Below are 18,890 nucleotides of genomic sequence, written 5' to 3'. Positions count from 1 at the left end.
CCTGAAGGGATGCGACACTCTGATTGGTTCAGAAACTTCAAACCGGTGTTTCATGTGGAAACACCATTTTCATGTTGTTCACCATTTCCGTTTCACTGCGCCTTTAAAAGAAAAAAGGCAACAGACAAACCAGGGTTTGTTTGTCTGTTGCCTTTAATAATACCGGCGGTGGCTCAGTGGGTAGAGAGAGTGGCCTGGATGGGAACCGCAAGGTTGCCAGTTCGAACCCTGCTGTGGTGCTCCCCCCCAGAGTTACTGTCGAAGTGTTCCCTTGAGCAAGACCCTGAACCCCTAATTGCTCCTGATATGTGGTGGTTGGTGCCTTGCATGGTTTCCGCCGCCATCGGTGTGTGAATGTAATGCACAATCTATGTAAAGCGCCTTGGATAAAGGCGCTATATAAATGCACCATTTACCATTTGCCATTTAGGACCCCGGGGCAAATTTAACCCATTTTGGGGCGGGAACCCCTTTTGGTGTTCTGTTAGCATCATGTCATGCTTTAGCTATTGAAAAATAGCAGATCTACAAGCTCATAGCGCGCCACCGAGTGGCGCGCTACGAGCTTGTAGGTCTGCTATTTTTTGAAAAATCGAAGAACGACTGACATATAGAAACATTTTTTCAGAAAACTGTCAGGATGTAGAAGAACATTTTATAGAATCTGATCTCAGGTCAGAATGGGTTGAGACTATATGAATGGTGTGTATGTGGTTCCATCTTGTACACACACAGTTACACACACACACACACACACACACACACACATAAGAGTGTGTAAGGTTCCTTTCCATTAAATATCAATGATTCAACTGGAGCCCCCCCCCCCCCCCACCCCCCCTCCCTCCCTCAAGGACCCCCGGGGGCCCCCCTGTGAAACACTAGGGGCCCTTGAAGAGTGGAGAATCGATAGAAATAAACAAGCAAAGGGGGGAGATCGACATGAACACAGACTCCCAATATAAATCCATTGGACACAGTGCTGAATATCGACAACCTAGCAGCGTGAATATGTGACATTAATCAGGACCCAGTTCCAATCGCATGGGATATTTCTTGGAATTTAAACGCATTGATCGCTTTATTGACAAGCCGTCAGACGGACACACAGACGCAGACATGTTTGTCCTCAACCGGCCCGTCGACGCCTCCCTGCTGCCTCTCTCCTTAACCCATTCTGACCTGAGATCAGATTCATACGAGGTTTCCACTGGACACACACTGGTCTGATTAACCCATTCTGACCTGAGAGCAGATTCTAAAAAATGTCAGTCGTTCTTCGATTTTTCAAAAATAGCAGACCTACAAGCTCGTAGCGCGCCACTCGGTGGCGCGCTATGAGCTTGTAGATCTGCTATTTTTCAATAGCTAAAGCATAACATGATGCTTAACACCAAAATGGGTTCCCGGTCAGAATGGGTTAAAAACCATTCTGGGCGTTAGCATCATGTTATGCTTTAGCTATTGAAAAAGAGCAGACCTACAAGCTCATAGCGCGAGTGGCTATTTTTGAAAAATCGACATAGAAACATAGCTTTTTCAGAAAACTGTCATTTTCAAACAGACATTTTTTTAGAATCTGATCTCAGGTCCAAATGGGTTAAAGTCCATTCTGGACGGGAACCCCTTTTGGTGTTTTATAGCATTATGTTACTTTATAGCTATTGAAATCAATAGAAGTTGCTCAGTGGCGTTTTGACTTTTGAAGCACGCGGAAGACTGCCGGAAGTACAATTATATATAACTCAATGGCTCAAGGTGCCGGTTCACATCACATCTCCCAAAACATAACGATATAGAGAGTATGCAGATGCATGATTTTCCCATCAGGACACGCCCCCCCCCTCATCTAGACTGAGTGGCAGAACATTGAGCAGCGTGTTGGAGTGTTGGGAGAGTTTGGGAGCGCTCGTTGTAAATCACTCAACCGTCCTGCCGTACCACCTGTTTCTAAACGTCACATAATGCAGGAGGGCAGCAAAAAGTTAGTGTTATAGAAAACAAGCACTTTCCAAACTCTTGACACTTAACCCATTCTGACCTGAGATCAGATTCATACGAGGTTTCCACTGGACACACACTGGTCTGATGAACCCATTCTGACCTGAGATCAGATTCTAAAAATGTCAGTCGTTCTTCGAATTTTTCAAAAATAGCAGACCTACAAGCTCGTATCGCGCCACTCGGTGGCGCGATATGAGCTTGTAGATCTGCTATTTTTCAATAGGTAAAGCATAACATGATGCTAACACCAAAATGGGTGCCCGGTCAGAATGGGTTAAAATAACTTAAAAATAATCCAATGCAGGGCATTTCTTCTTGAAAGAAAATATAGCTCATAATGTTTCTATGGTGGATTTTCTATGATGGACAAAAACTTTGCAGATATAGAAAGAGGATAATTCAAGCTTTTCGTATAACAGCTGCAAATGTTGGTGAGTTTAACGTTGTTTTAATGCAATCAAGACAGGACTTTTCTGTTTGGATGAATGGGCTGTCGAGGCGTACGATGATGTCACGCGCATACCCTCCATTCAATACAATATAAATATTATATATACATACACACACACACGTGTTCCGCTGCGGCCAGAAAAGGCGCTCCTCTGGCCAATGCATTCTAAAGTCTGCCACTATGCGATCGGTCAACCTTTTGCTCATTTTCTCATTGGGTTTAATTTTAAACTTTTAAGGTGTCTGTGTGACTGTGAACCCAGCCTTGTTATCCTACCTACCACACACACACACACACACACACACACGTTAATCAGTCATATACTGTAAGCTGATTAAAGCACAACTCATGACTTGTGTACACATCAGAAAAAGATTAAATTCCGGTCCATACGTGGTCGTACACCAACGGTGTCGCTCACCATAAACAGCCCATCTATAGAGGGGCTATTTCAGCCCAGTGACACCGCCATGGTGAACGCAGCGTGACAGCTCATTATCCTACTGTACCTGCTGCTGTAATAAACTATTTCATGTCAAGAACTCCAGAAATTATATGTAATCAGCCACCGACCCTCAGCTGAAAATATGTTGTTCCAGGGACCCCTCACCCGTCCTGAATGGGTTAAACTTTGAAACGTTGGATCTTCAGATCCGAAGAAAAATATTAAATTCCTGCATAATAATAATTATGCCAGTGAAACGCTGAAACCACTCGTAATTAGGAACGGGGATCGAAACCTCGGATCTAATTATTTATTATATATCAAAATCCCCGAAAATCAATAAGGTTTGAATCTTATCAATAATACCCCAATAATCAAGTCCAGTGGGTCTCTGTATCGACACTCGACAGACGAGAGTCATCATGTCATTTAATTAAATTAACAGGTGCACAAAATGGTCGATTGTCCAATTAACCCATTCTGTGCGGGAACCCCTTTTTGGTGTCAGCATCGTGTTATGCTTTTAGCTATTGAAAAATAGCGCGCTACGAGCTTGTATAGGTCTGCTATTTTTGAAGAATCATGAAAAGTGACATGAAAGGGTTTGAGAACGACTGACATAGAAAAACATAGCTTTTTTAAGAAGAAAACTTGTCAGGATTTAGTAGACATTTTGCAGAATCGTTCCCAGGTCAGAATGGGTTAAATGTTTGAATTTAGTCGAACAAAGTCAATATAAATCGGAGCTCCACATTGCACTGACTGCACATGTTCTCCACTTTATAATGGAAGGGTCAGGTGGTTTGGAGATAAAAGCCAGAGAGGCCAGACTAAGATGGGTTTTTTTTGGACACGAACAGAGGAGGGATAGTGAGTTTACACTGCACACTAAATGAAGTGGAAACCGAGCTACACTTCCTAACCATCTGTCCATTGTACCAAGACATCAGAGACACATACTTCCCACAGATTACAACCACACACACGGAGATTTTGAAAACATGACCAATGACATGAAAAAACTCCCATATCTGCTGGGCGAAGTACAACAATGTGCAACACACAGCAGCAAGGTTTGTGAGTTGCTGTGATATAGGAGAAGGATATCAAATGGAACACAACCACCCTAAAGACTAATCATTGTGTATATTCCTGCACTATACCTGCATACCTGGAGTGACCTTGGTACATAGAATTTGATCTATTGAAGATTCTGACCTTCAAATGTACATCATTCTTGTTTTGATTGCATTGCTGTATTGTTGTATTGTTCTTTCTGCTTTGGCAACGTAAACGTATGTTTTCTCATGCCAATAAAGCCCTTTGAATTGAAATTGAATTGAGTATATGGGTAGAAGGTCGCTGAGGTGAGAACCACCAGGCAGGAGGTTCTGAGGAGGTTCTGCAGGAGGTTCTGAGGTTAGAACCACCAGGCAGGAGGCCTAGAGCAGGAATGGGCCAAAATATTTCCACACTCACACCAGAGGGCCATAACAGTGCATATTACTGTCGTAGCAAAAAAAAATAGCCGATCTACAAGCTCAAAACGCGCCGCAATGCGACGCGTTTTGAGCTTGTAGATCGGCTATTATTTGCTATATATTTGAATAGAAAACATGAATATTTTGTTTTGTCTATTTTTGAATTGGAATCCTGAAAAGTAACCTTTTTTTATTGAATTTCAAATGCATTTAGTTTATAGTTATGTTAACTTTATGAACTGTTAACATAACTACATTGGACACAAAAAGACAATCACATGTTAATACTAGTCATTAAGTACTAGTCATTTAATACTAGTCATTTACTAGTCATGAAGTAATTAAAGCGGGTTTGGAATTGTAAACAGCTGAAATCAATATAATAATATCAGAATTCTGATATTAACCTGTGGGGCCGCATTAAGTGAAGGTGGGGGCCGCATGTGGCCCCCGGGCCGCCAGTTGCCCATGTATGGTCTAAATGTCAAACTCAAGGCCCAGGGGCCAAATCAGGCCCGTGAATGAATTATCTTTGGCCCGCGGGATGATATTTAATTAGTATTATAAACTGGCCCTCTGGTATATTGCACGGACCACCATAATACTACAAGTCCCACAATGCACTGCGAGTGCATCGTCACATATCGACTAGGGCCCGCAAGCGCAAGCATGTGTCTTCTCTTCACTATTGATCAGCAGTGAAAGTATATCACTTTCAGCTACCCGCCCTCTCCTCCAAAAATGGCCCGTGTGTTGAAACACAGTCCGGCCCGCCTCGACTTGTACCAATTTCTTTATTTTTGGCCCACTGTGTATTTGAGTTTGACATCCCTGGCCTAGAGGAAGACCAAAGAGAAGATTTATGAATCTAGTGAAAGAGGACATGAAGTTAGTTGGTGTGAGAGAGGAGGAGGAGGAGGAGGAGGAGGAGGAAGAGGAAGAGGAAGAGGAAGAGGAAGAGGGGGTGAGATGGAGGCAGATAGATTCACCGTGGCGACCCCTGAAGGGAAACGGCGAAAGGAAAAGAGGAGACTTGCTTAATGGAGATACATTAGTGTTATGAATAGCGGTATGAATCCACCTGGCACGGCGTCACCTCTGTAATTTTGGTTCATGAATCCACCAGCCACCGTTATTCTTTTTTTTAAATTATTAAATATTTTTTTATCCCACGATTTTGTAACCCATTTTTCACCCCTGTGCCAATCATCTACTGTGATCCTGGGCTCTACACACCCTCCACCAACCTGGGGAGAGCAACGGACTTAACTCATGCTTCCTTCATGCCTGAGTGTCCAAGTTGCTCCTTTACAACCTGACAGGGGGGAGTTTCCCTGGTTGGACGTCGTAGCGCGTGGAAGGAACACGTTATTCCAACCAGTTCCTTTCCCCTCCATCAGGCGCCCCGGCTGGCCAGGGGGAGGCAGTTTAGAGACCAGGATTACTGCATGTTTTTTGTGAGGTTACCTACCCTATAGGGGACACGGGGAGAACATGTGAGGGTACCTACCCTAGGGGACACGGGGAGAACATGTGAGGGTACCTACCCTATAGGGGACACGGGGAGAACATGTGAGGGTACCTACCCTATAGGGGACACGGGGAGAACATGTGAGGGTACCTACCCTAGGGGACACGGGGAGAACATGTGAGGGTACCTACCCTAGGGGACACGGGGAGAACATGCACACTGATCTCAGGTCAAAATGGGTTAAATCACGCTGTCGTCACTCACAGCAGCTCATTTGGAGCATGCACCTTTTATAGTGGTCAGATGGGTGGACCTTTTATAGTGGTCAGATGGGTGGACCTTTTATAGTGGTCAGATGGGTGGACCTTTTATAGTGGTCAGATGGGTGGACCTTTTATAGTGGTCAGATGGGTGGACCTTTTTATAGTGGTCAGATGGGTGGACCTGTTATAGTGGTCAGATGGGTGGACCTTTTATAGTGGTCAGATGGGTGGACCTTTTATAGTGGTCAGATGGGTGGACCCACCGCAAACACACTTTCAAGATTTCCAAGTGGGCCCTATAAACCCTTACGGCTGCGTTGCTTAACTAAGCCTGCCATGTTTTCCACGCTTCCGTAGATCTTAACCTGAGACATTAAGGCAAACTACAAAAATAATCCGCCCCAGGTTTTTCCTGCCCCTTTAATTAGGATCCGAGACAGATGGAATGGTGTAATCATCAACTGGGTGATATTAGGACGGCTCCCTCCAGCAACCTGCAGTGCTGTTCACCCTTCTTTCTTTTAACCCATTCTGACCTGAGATCAGATTCATACGAGGTTTCCACTGGACACACACTGGTCTGATTAACCCATTCTGACCTGAGATCAGATTCATACGAGGTTTCCACTGGACACACACTGGTCTGATTAACCCATTCTGACCTGAGATCAGATTCTAAAAATGTCAGTCGTTCTTCGATTTTTCAAAAAATAGCAGACCTACAAGTTCATAGCGTGCCACTCGGTGGCGCGCTATGATGGGTTCCCGGCCAGAATGGGTTAAAGGTACACTTCACCCTTTTTTAACAAAAAATATATGTTAATTTAGAACAGACTTGAACTCATGCTTCCTTCATGCCTGAGTGTCCAAGTTGCTCCTTTACACCTGACAGGGGGGAGTTTCCCTGGTTGGACGTAGCGCGTGGAAGGAACACGTTATTCCAACCAGTTCCTTTAAATGGTGCATTTATGTGTAAAGCGCCTTTATCCAAGGCGCTTTACATAGATTGTGCATTACATTCACCCATTCACACACACATTCAGACACTTGCTCAAGGACACTTCGACACTAACTCTGGGGGAGCCCACAGGGTTCGAACTGGCAACCTTGCGGTTACCATCCAGCCACTCTCTACCCCTGAGCCACCTGTCCATTACCGCAGCTTGTAAAGGACTTTTCAGCTTCTTTCATCGTTTACGCTGTGGGTCCTCCATCTAGAAGAGGGTTCTGTGTTCATCTGTATGGAGCTAAAGCTCACCAATAACAGATAATGCTCATTTCTGCCCCCTGGAACTATGAACTGATCCTTTAATGTATCTATAGCATCAACATCAGTATCCACTTTAATCCTCTATATACAAATAGCTGCTCTACAAGCTCACAACGTTGTCACACTGCGAAGCGTTGCAGGGCTTGTAGATCTTGCAATTCTCCTTAAAAAAAACAGAACGATTTGGAATATCTTTGAAACATTTTAAGAACACAACTGTTGTTATAACCACCGTGTCTCTACTCTCCGGAATAATCCTTATATGCTTTCTTGCTATGCTGTCAAAGGAAAAGGAGTCTGTGTTGCAGAACTGGTGATTTAATAAACAAAATAATAATTCAAAAAAAGGACAAACGTGATCATCAGCCAGGGTTCTAATTCTGTATCCAACCTCCGTAGTGAACACAACAAAGTAAGTAATGTCTCTCTTCCTCTCAATAATGCGACCGCTTATCCCTGCACACCAGAACACAAAGTAAACACAAGATATCCCATAATACTCCTCCTCGTCCCAGCCTCAGCCCGCCAACACACAGTTAAAGGAACAATCCCCCTGTATATACCTTAGGGTTACAATATGGGGGGGGGGTGGAGGGGGGTCCCATTTGACATGAGAACGTTACTGGGTTAGGGTCAGCGTACTGAGATGGCATGACCTCAACTTTCCCAGATTCTGAGCGTGTAAACATTGGGAACGGGTTCAGGAGTACCAGGTTGTTTTAGCAGAAAGGGGGTAGTTACTAGTTACCAGGAAAGTGGGTATTTCACAATTGGATGGACAGATAATCTGCCAGGAAAGTGGATGTTTGAGTCAATTCTATTTTAGACAGGTTGTTGCTGCAATAGGTACAGTACATAATAATCGCGATTCAAACAAAAAAATTAAATAAAAAAGTGTAAAATCTCATGCAGAGATTGACGTATACACAGTCATTGTAAACCCAAAAATAGAGCTGCAATCATTGATTGTTTTGTTTTGCAAATTATTCTATTTTTCAAGAAGGACTTTGTTTTATTTATTCATCAAATTGATTTTTTTCTTTCCTTTTTTCAGTCCAATTTTAGTCATGGCCAAGTTTGTCATGTTTGCATATAGTCCTGATCACCGGCAATGCTTAGAGTTGCCCACCCCTGTCGTAGATATAGGTAAGTAATATATTAGTGATGCACCGAATATTCGGCCGCAGAAAATATTCGGCAGAAAATGGCAAATAAATGCAATTTTCGGCCTATTCGGTTTCGGCCCCGAATATAGGCAGAAAATATATCACCGAATAGTGTATGCAATGAATGCAATCAAAAGAGGCTGAATAAATGTTTTAGGACTCATAAAAGTAGTGATTAATATTCAAGTTAAGTTTTGCCATAATAAGCATTTATTTTTGCCATAAATCAGGTAGCTTTAAGGTACGGCCATGACAGCAATGGTAGGAAAAAAAGATATAGAATATTCATCATATTCGGATATTCGGTATTCAGTTTTCGGGCCAACTGTTTCTTTATATTTCGGTTTCGGCCAAGAATTTCCCTTGCGGTGCATCCCTATAATATAATTTGTACATATGTATTTACAATATACACACACAGCCTTTGAGTGGCAGGTACACCCAGTCAACCCCACACATCCACGCAGCACGTCACCACCAGCACAATATACTACATGACGTCATGCACACCTCACACTGAGGAACGCAGCAATGGGCTGAAAAAACGACTGACATAGAAACATAGCTCTTTCAGAAAACTGTCAGGGTGTGTAGAAGACATTTTTAGAATCTGATCTCAGGTCAGAATGGGTAAATAGCATGCGACTTCCATAGTGTTTATAGGTCTATGGTTGTGTGTTGTGTGCCCCCTCTCTCAAATGAGGTCGGGAAAGCTGAAAGCAAACTCCACCTTGCTCCAAAGTCTTCGTTTACCTGTCAGGAGCAGGTGTGGCAACCCTTAATGTCAACTTAATGTCAAGTTGTCAACATCTGTTAAACTGAAGTGATGGTTGGAGCGCCTGGCCAAGGTGCAGGATTTGAACCACAGTGCTGGGCAGGAAACTTCACCCCTAGCCTGGCCTGGCCTAGCCTGGCCTGGCCTAGCCTGGCCTGCCCTGGCATGGCCTGGCCTGCACCAGCCAGATCACCAAGTATAGCATCTTTTTCTCTTGTCCCGGACGGACGCCCGTTTGTTTTATAAATAAAAATCGCAATGAGTTTTTTTTCTTCATAGATTAGATAATTGATTAAATCAATTTAGTTTAGCAAAACAAAAACTTGTCTTCACAGTGTCAACATGTCACTCAACATTTCAGCTGCAGTATGAAATTCTAAAAGTCGAATTGTCACGTGATGCAAAACACAACGTGACCCGTTTGTAGATCTGCTATTTTCACCATTTAACCCATTCTGACCTGAGATCAGATTCATACGAGGTTTCCACTGGACACACACTGGTCTGATTAACCCATTCTGACCTGAGATCAGATTCATACGAGGTTTCCACTGGACACACACTGGTCTGATTAACCCATTCTGACCTGAGATCAGATTCTAAAAATGTCAGTCGTTCTTCGATTTTTCAAAAATAGCAGATCTACAAGCTCGTAGCGCGCCACTCGGTGGCACGCTACGAGCTTGTAGATCTGCTATTTTTCAATAGCTAAAGCATGACATGATGCCAACACCAAAAAGGGTTCCCGTTCAGAATGCAGGTTAAGAGAATTATTCATATTATTGTAGTCGAGGCAAAAGTATGAAAGAATCGCGATATCATGGATATCAACGTTTCCGTTCAGCTGACAAGTCCAGATCACTGAAGAGACAAAAGAATTCAGTAAATAACAAGATTGTTTAAAAAACGTCACAAAATGGGAAATATGTGTTTTGCACTCCTCCATGCAGCCGAGGAGGAGGAGGAGGAGGAGGAGGTGGTCGGTGCAACGTTTAGTTTCAAGGGAACTGAATCTGTGTGAAACGCTTCCACTGTGCAAAGCCTAGCCTGAGAGGTATGCACACACACACACACACACACACACACACACACACACAATGCACCGAAAGGGTTTATTTTTCAAGGGCTGGCTGACTCAACATGATAGACAGCTACGTAGCTACCAGGAACAACTCACCAGTCACAATAGTATCAAGTAAAAGCCCAGCTCAGTGGCCTTGTGGTTAGAGTGTCCGCCAGTGTTGTTTCCGTCGACTTTAAAACTAAAGACGAAAAATGTTTGTCGACTACCTATTTTCACTGAAAAGAATAAATGGAAACTAAATGAAAACTAAAGCTACGATGACTAAAACTAAGACTAAATATACTGACGATTTCGTCGACAAATAAAAACTAGACTAAAATGTTAGGAAGGGACTAGTGGACAAGAGATCCAGTATAAGTCATTTTACACTTGGTTGCAGATCTACAAGCTCACAACGCATCGCAACGCGTTGTGAGCTTGTAGATCGGCTATTTCCAGCAAGTGTAAAAACACTCATTCCGACGGCATCAAGACCCGCCAAAAATAGATTTTAGTCGACTTAAATTTTATGACATTTAGTCGACTAAAACTAGACTAACACTAAGACATTCCAGGTGACTAAAATGTGACTAAAACTAAATGAAGTTTCAGTCCAAAGACTATGACTAAACTAAAAATAGAAATTTGCTGCCAAAAACAACACCCTGAGACTGGGAGGTCGGGGTTCGATCCCCGGCCGGGTCATACCAAAGACTGTAAAAATGGGACCCAGTGCCTCCCTGCTTGACACTCAGCATCAAGGGTTGGATTGGGGGGTATAAGTCCCTGTGACATACTAGCGTCATGTCCAGGGGGTGTACTTGTACATCAAGCTGCCTCACGCTACAGAAACAGGAGATAGGCCCCTGTCCCATATATGGGCCTCATGGCTCGGCAAGGCTACTTACTTTTGGCCTGACGTCGAAATAAATTAAAAAGAAATGTCTTCTGAAAGAATATTATATTCAAATATTTGTGCCACATTTTCACGGTTTTTCAAAAATAGCAGTGGCGCGCTATACGAGCTTGTAGATCTGCTATTTTTCAATAGCTAAAGTATAACATAATGCTTTAGTTAAAAAACACCAAAAGGGGTTCCCGCACAGAATGGGTTAAAGCCCGGTGTATACTTTGGTCGCACGTTTGGTGTTGTTGCACGCCGTAAAATAGCAGCTCTACAAGCTCACACAACGCATACGCTTGCAGAAGAGACAGCAACAATTAGGCTGTATATCTACAAGGAGGTACTTCGTAAAAAAGCTATCAAGATAGCAAACGACCTCCTCTCTCTCATCCACTCTGCAGGGAGTTCCAACTACTTCCCTCTGGTAGACGGTACAAAAGTACCAAAAGCTAATCGTAACAATTTTTTAAAATTCCTTCATACCAAATGCCATTAAGGCACTAAATGTCTCGCTAGATTCGTTTGTTTTTCCAATGCATCTGCCACTGTTTGTCCTGCACTTTTTTGCCATGAGAAAATAATTGTGTTTAAGTGTTGTTGTTGTAACTGTTTGTTTTTTACTGTTGAGACCGAAGACGAATTTCCACACGTGGACAATAAATGAAACTAACTAACTAACTAACATCTGCCATTTCCTGAACAGGACATGGAACGAGCGAGCGCGACAAAGAAAACCCAAGTATAACTGAAACCATGAAATGTGCAGGGTTGGCTAAGAGGAGAATATAACTTCCTCCTTTTGCAGCAACACGCCTTTGACTGGCAACACAGGAAGCCGGGGGATCTTCAGCAGTGACATGTGCGATCCAACACTGTCTGACAGCCCAGGCTCTGCTTATGTTTGGAAACTGCCTTAAAAGTACAAGACACTAACACAAATCAATCATATGACTGCTGGGTCTAATAATATGTAGCCTAAATCCTTGAAATCACAAGAGAATACCAAAAACCAAAACCAGAAGTGCAAGAACTAAGCGAACGATAAATAATCGTGTAAAAAAAAAAAAGGGCAAAAACTTTGCCCGGCCTCAAATTTTCGAGTGTGTTTTGTATCAAATTCTGCTAAAACAAACTGCCAACCGTACCGCCAACTGGCACCGACTGGACGGTTATATCAAGACAGCAGAAGCTTCACCAATCGGTGAGAATTGAGACGAGCCTGTATTATGAACTACGAAAGGCAACCCTCTGTATGTATCACTGAACCATGAACCACATCCTCTTTCAGGCCGTGAATTCACAGGCGGTTTATCTATTTATCTCCTACAAGGTCTACTCTCTATATATACAGCCCTAGACGATAGACGTCACAATCTAATACAAACTAACTCAAACCGCAGAACAACTAATGTTGTAATGTATGCAAGCCGAGGATTTGCATTGTGCAAAAAAGAGATGGATGTCAATGCAAACTTTTATTACAGTATATATGCAGGGCTGATCGTGATCTAAAGGGTTATATTTAACCCATTTTAGGGGCATTATGTCATGCTTTAGCTGTTGCAAAAATATAGCAGATCTACAAGAACTTGTAGGTCTGCTATTTTTGAAAAATCGTGAAAATGTGGCACACATCTTTGAATACATATTCTTTAGGAGTGAATGTTTTTTTTTTAACTCAAATCTTTGCTTCTGGGGGAGTCCCTGAAACGACATATTTTCAGATGATAACAGATGATTCTGGGGGTCCTTGACATGAAATATTGAGCACCACTGATACAGAAACATTGGATGTCAGGCCTCAACGGGTTAATTCATTAGTGGCACCAGCCACCCAAACTCCAAACGAAAGGGAACATAAAGGCGGACATTAAAAAGAAAAAAAGCAGCAGTTACAAGTGGGCTAATTATGGAAGTACAAAGGTCTGGTAGAGCAGTGAAGATAAGGAGATAAGATAAGCCGCTGTCTCTGTGAGGAGAGGATCGATGCACACATCTTGAGAATGATGACTATCCTGTGCGTGTGTGTGTGTGTGTGTGTGTGTGTCTGTCTGTCTGTGGTGAGCTAAGTTTAGGTCAGGCCATATAGAAGCTTCAGACCCAGAACTTCCTCAGAACTCAATTACTACGTATTAATATTTGATGCCTCTGCTATTTATTTACTAATTTGATCTGCATTTTTATACACTTTTCTTTTTCACATTCACGCCTTTAAAACAATGTCGTTCAACAGGTTGAAAGGTGGTTTAAAACAATGTTGAGAAAAAAAACAGGTTGAAAGGTGGTTTAAGAGTTGACAGCATCTTGACAGAACATGATACTACTGTCCAATGTCAATGTCAAGCATAGTTAACGGATAAATCCAAGAAAATATACGGGCTCGATGGTCCAATCCGAGTGGAATAGTAAGAGAGTGGCGACACGCTTTGATCTCACCGCAAAGCGGGTACCCTATGGGCTATAGTTCCACACATTGGAACTATCCCATTGAGACAAAGCGGGGTGCCTATGGGCTATAGTTCCAAACATTGGAACTATCCCATTGAGACAAAGCGGGTGCCACTATGGGCTATAGTTCCACACATTGGAACTATCCCATTGAGACAAAGCGGGGTCCCTATGGGCTATAGTTCCAAACATTGGAACTACCCCATTGAGACAAAGCGGGTCCCTATATGGGCTATAGTTCCAAACATTGGAACTATCCCATTGAGACAAAGCGGGGTGCCTATGGGCTATAGTTCCAAACATTGGAACTATCCCATTGAGACAAAGCGGGTGCTATGGGCTATAGTTCCAAACATTGGAACTATCCCATTGAGATAGAATGAGCACTTCCACATTCCATTGTTATACAATGGGCAACAAATAATGCTAGTGTCGCCACTCTCTTACTAGATTACTCTGGGTTCAATGTAGGAAATAGCATAATTAAAATATTAATATTTAGATTTGCCAGCGTGCAAATTAAAACGAAATGCACGGGTGTTGCTCAGATGTGTCAGGATTTCAACAGTTGCTATAGTTAAAGGACAACTTTAGTGTTGTTTTTTTTTTCAACCAAGGTTCATGTTTTAGGTTGTTATTAGAGAAAGTAGAGAGTGTTGAACTTGTTGAATTGTATAGATCAAAAATAGTAGATATATAATATTATAGAACATTGATATGATGTTTTGTTTTCTTGATTTGTTGTTGTTTTGGTCAATGTTTCTTTTGCAAAACAAAACAAAAAGCACTGTATTGATTTGTTATAATGGCCAAAATAAATAAACTCTACTTTACACATTTGCTGCTTTCTTTAATTTTAACGATTTTAGCTGTTTTTGACAGTGGGGTGGGGGCATTCGAACAAGTGGCTAAATATGTATATACACACACAGACACACACACACACACACACACAGCCACTTAGTTGTCAGTCAGTTGTTCGTTCAGACACGCAGAAAACAACTACTGTGGACAGATGTAAGGTCTAGGAGGACTATAGTAAATAATAATAATAAAGAAAAGAAGCTGCCGTAGAATTGTGTTAAAAAGACATATTTAGCCACTTGTTGCTCAAAAATAGCTCAAATCGGTGGGGAAAGAAAGCAGAAAATGAAAACAATTTACCATAATCTTTTACTTTCTCTAATAACCTAAAACATGAACCGTGGTTGAAAAAACCCCAAAAGTTCTCCTTTAATAATCCGTTTACCCCACACCCACACACCCCAACACACCACCAACACACACACACACGTCTCACACACACACTCCCCAACACACAGGTGCTACATGTCTAAGTGTTACATGCTCTGTGGCTCAATGATTAAAGATGCCCTCTCTTTCGCTTTGTCACTAGTGTGACCGGTTGGTTGGTTCAGCAAGAGAGAGTTAACACGCCTTTCATCTCCCCTGGCTGTGTTGTGTGGCACAGCGAAGGCAGGCACTGATATATGCATCACACACACACACACACACACACACACACACACCACAGATAGTCCCTCATTACATGGAGAGGTAAAACGTATAACAAGCAACAGATGTCATCTCTTAATAACAGGCTCACCTGGGCTCCGGCAGGATGATCTTCTTGCTCGCCCGGGCCGCCGGAGTAGATTTGCTCTTCTCCATCGCCATCAAATAGCTGACATCGGCGAGAACCGCCTCCAGGTCCGCCATCTTCAACCCCTGGGCCAGGCGGAGCGACGTCCAGTCGATCACAACAACAGATCAGATTAGAATGATCGGGGGATGTTGTATAAAAAAAGAAAAAACGAGTGTGTCAAAAACCGTGGCCTCCCTCCTCCCTGCCAGTCATCAAGGGCCACCACCGACGTGCATAATGACAACTATACACCGAAGGGAGTGAGCTGATGGCGGCTGGTGGTGGTGGTGGTTCTGCTGGTGGTGGTGGTGGTGGTGGGGACCATCGACCGGTCCGTTCGGTTCGGTTCCGGGGTCCGCCTCGCCGCACTACAGCGCAGTACACAGACAGTCACACAGTCTCCTCCGGCTCCGTGTCAAACGACAATCACTCAGTGTGACAGAGAGACGATGACATTTTTTGACTTGATGATCACGTTATAATTATAGATAATCACCAACAAGGTCGCTGGATAAGGATGAGCAATACAATCCCATTCAGTGCAAAAAAAACGGGGAGAGGGTGGGTGGGTGGGTGGGAGAGAGAGGGGTGGTGGGGGGGGTCGGGGGTCCAGAAGTGTAAATATTGCAAGTGAACGCTGGGTTCGTAGTAATGTGATCCCGCTGTAGCCTACATGCATACATACAGCTGAACCCGCCCGCTGCAGCCTTGGGTTCAGTCCAGTCAGATGATGATGGTCGGTGATCCCACGGGTCTTTCTTTATTATTATAATAATGTTGGCAGCAGCAGAACGTCCACAAAAACACTGCTTCTGCTTTGTTTTTACACGACAATAGAAGAACAAATCCAGGTCGTGTTAAAAATTAAAATGTTTAGTCTTTCTACGAGGGATATATTATTATTGGAGGTGCCAGTAATAAACGTCAGTCCCAAAAAACAAAAACACCACCACAGCTACCGAGAAAGTGGATTAAACCGGGGGAAGGTGGGTGGTGGGGAAACGGCGAGATTCAACGATGATTTGCATTCCATGAAATCCACACCGCCGATGGATGTGTATATGTCGCTCCGCTCCGCCGCTGTGTGTGCTTCCTGTTTCCCCGGGATTAGATGCCTTCTTATCGGCTCAATCAATCACACCACGCCGCCGAAATGTGGATGGATGGAAGCTTGGTTTAAAAACCCGCTAAGAGGCTTTTTATACATTAGCACCGCCGCCGTCCTGTGTCCACTATAGTCCACCAGTCCAGTGCACTAGTCCAACCAAACGACGACACGGGAATTAAAGGTTTTAAAAAGAAATTAAAAAATAAGTCACCGCAAACAAACAAACAAACAAACAGGGCTTTAGGAGAAGAAGCCACACACACACACAGCCAGCCACGCGTGTGACTGTCTGAAACGTCCGTTTAAAAAAAAACCGATGGCTTTTTTTTTTACTAGCTTCAATTAGCTAGCTAAGGCTTAAATAGCCCAGCGAATAATAACACTATCTAAATATATATATATCCCGAGGGGTCTTATTGAATTAAATCACTGGTAGGCATTGTTAATAAGGTCCAAAATGATAAAATGTCCCCCCTTTTCTTTTCCTTTTCTGTCGCAGTAGGACGCCGACCTACCTTCACACACACACACACACACTGGCCGCTCGAGCTAGCTTTAACGTTAGCGACACACACACACACACACACTGGAACCGTCGTGAGAATACAAGCTTCCACACACACACGCACGGACGGACGGACGCATACACGCACGCACACAAACAGTAACAAGTCGAACGAACACGTCAAGAAGGAAAAAAAATAAGCCACGAAAAAAAAATATATATATATATATTCCTCCAACGCTTATAAACGTTTAGAAAAAGAGCCTATAATGACAGTGATAATCCATTGTTGGTTGGTTGGTTGTTTCGGTGTGTTGGTGGTGGTGGTGGGTCTCAGGGGAGGTCGGCGGTGGCTGCATGCGAGCGAGCCCGGCGCACAGCGACCGAACCGCGGGCGTCAGGGGGAAGGTTGTGACGGTCGGTCGGACGAACGGATGGATTGTATTGGGGGGAGGGTGTGTGTGTGTGTGTGTGTGTGGTCTATCATATATATTCGTTCTATTCTTTTACTGTGTGCGTGTGCGGGTGTCACAGTGTGTGTATGTGTTGCCACACCACCAGTCAGTCCATATTAATAACAAACTGTATAGTCAGACTTGTAGAGTCTCCGATTAAAACGCTCTGATATATATGCAGCATTGTGTCGATAGTATTATGTAATATGCAGTCTGTGGTGGTGCTGATCCATAATATAATATATAATATGTATATGATCACAGGCAGGCAGGCAGGCAGCAGTGTTAGTTACATTGCCATTCGGTAGCAGCAGCTATGATACTGTACTCTGGTGTTAGCAACTGTTTACTAGTCCTCCTCTGCTGCTCGCTGGGTTCCTGAAGCTCCGCCAGAGGAAGGAGAAGGAGAAGCGATAATCGTATCGATCCTGGTGGCGACAACGGCGATCGTTAATCTCATGTTATTGGAGTTTTATACACGGATTCAATATACATCTATATGGTTTAGTTTGGTTTAATTATAATCCCGGTTCCGTACTGTACTAAAACTGATCTTCTTCTCTGCTTCCTTTTTTTTTTTAGCTAGCCTTCAGCCAGTGTTGCATTTTCTTTTGACTACCAACTTCCTCCCCAACACTGCGGCGCCGAGGTCGCCCGCAAAACACGGAGTTTTGGAGGAGCCTAGTAGAGTTGGTCGGGGGATCTGGAGCGGAGTCGCATACCCGGTAAAAAAAAATGTATTTTTCAAGTCAAGGAGTCACTTCCCCAAAATTGGTATGTATTTCAGTATTTGTGTATGTCATTAAATGTGCTGCTGGAATTGAATAGGAAGGACCCCATGGAAACAAGCCATATAGCTGATACTAGGCTTTCTTTGGGTTTAATTTGAAATCCTCTTAAGCAGACCCTGTGTAGGATACTTTTCTGTGCTTTTTTTCTGCAAACTGTTAATAAAGTAGGCCTATTCAATCAATCAATCAAACATTCAAAAGTACTGAATGCTGCTGAACATCATGGACCTGTGTGTGTGTGTGTGTGTGTGTGTGTGTGTGTGTGTGTGTGTGTCTGTGTGTGTCGTGTGATGTTTGTAACCTCAACTGATAATGTCACAATGCTAGAAATAGCATTTTATACAGCAGCAATTTTCAACGTGCTTTAATATTAAAACAAAACCAAATCTATAGAACAACTCCCATCATAATTATGAATTATGCTTTCATCTGACATCCATGGAAATGTAGTGCCGTGTAGTGGCCAATAACGGTAGTGCTCTCCCATAGTTTATTTTTGAGGGGCGCTAGGCCCTCCTATGTACAGTAGTACAGGCAGTGGATCAGTGGTAGAGTGGCCGGATGGCCACGGCAAGGTTGCCAGTTCGAAACCCGGGCTCCCCCAGAGTGTGTCGAAGTGTCCTTGAACAAGACACTGAACCCCTA

The 18,890-nt window shown here is 43.3% G+C and overlaps 1 protein-coding gene across 2 annotated transcripts in view; it reads right to left on the bottom strand.

Moving 5' to 3' along the window:
• The window catches only part of grk3 (G protein-coupled receptor kinase 3), a 108,981-nt gene extending 90,950 nt beyond the window's left edge, over positions 1-18,031 (bottom strand). For both annotated transcript variants that reach the window (XM_080765900.1, XM_080765901.1), the window contains exon 1: positions 15,348-18,031. In XM_080765900.1, the coding sequence (XP_080622026.1) occupies positions 15,348-15,460 (113 nt within the window). In that variant the 5' untranslated portion in view covers positions 15,461-18,031. The remainder of the gene's footprint in view (positions 1-15,347) is intronic.
• Between the last annotated feature and the right edge of the window lie 859 nt (positions 18,032-18,890).

Source organism: Protomyctophum bolini (genome assembly GCF_963924005.1).
Source record: "Protomyctophum bolini genome assembly, chromosome: 6".
Classification (NCBI taxonomy): domain Eukaryota; kingdom Metazoa; phylum Chordata; class Actinopteri; order Myctophiformes; family Myctophidae; genus Protomyctophum; species Protomyctophum bolini.
This window is presented reverse-complemented; position numbering and strand designations above follow the sequence as displayed.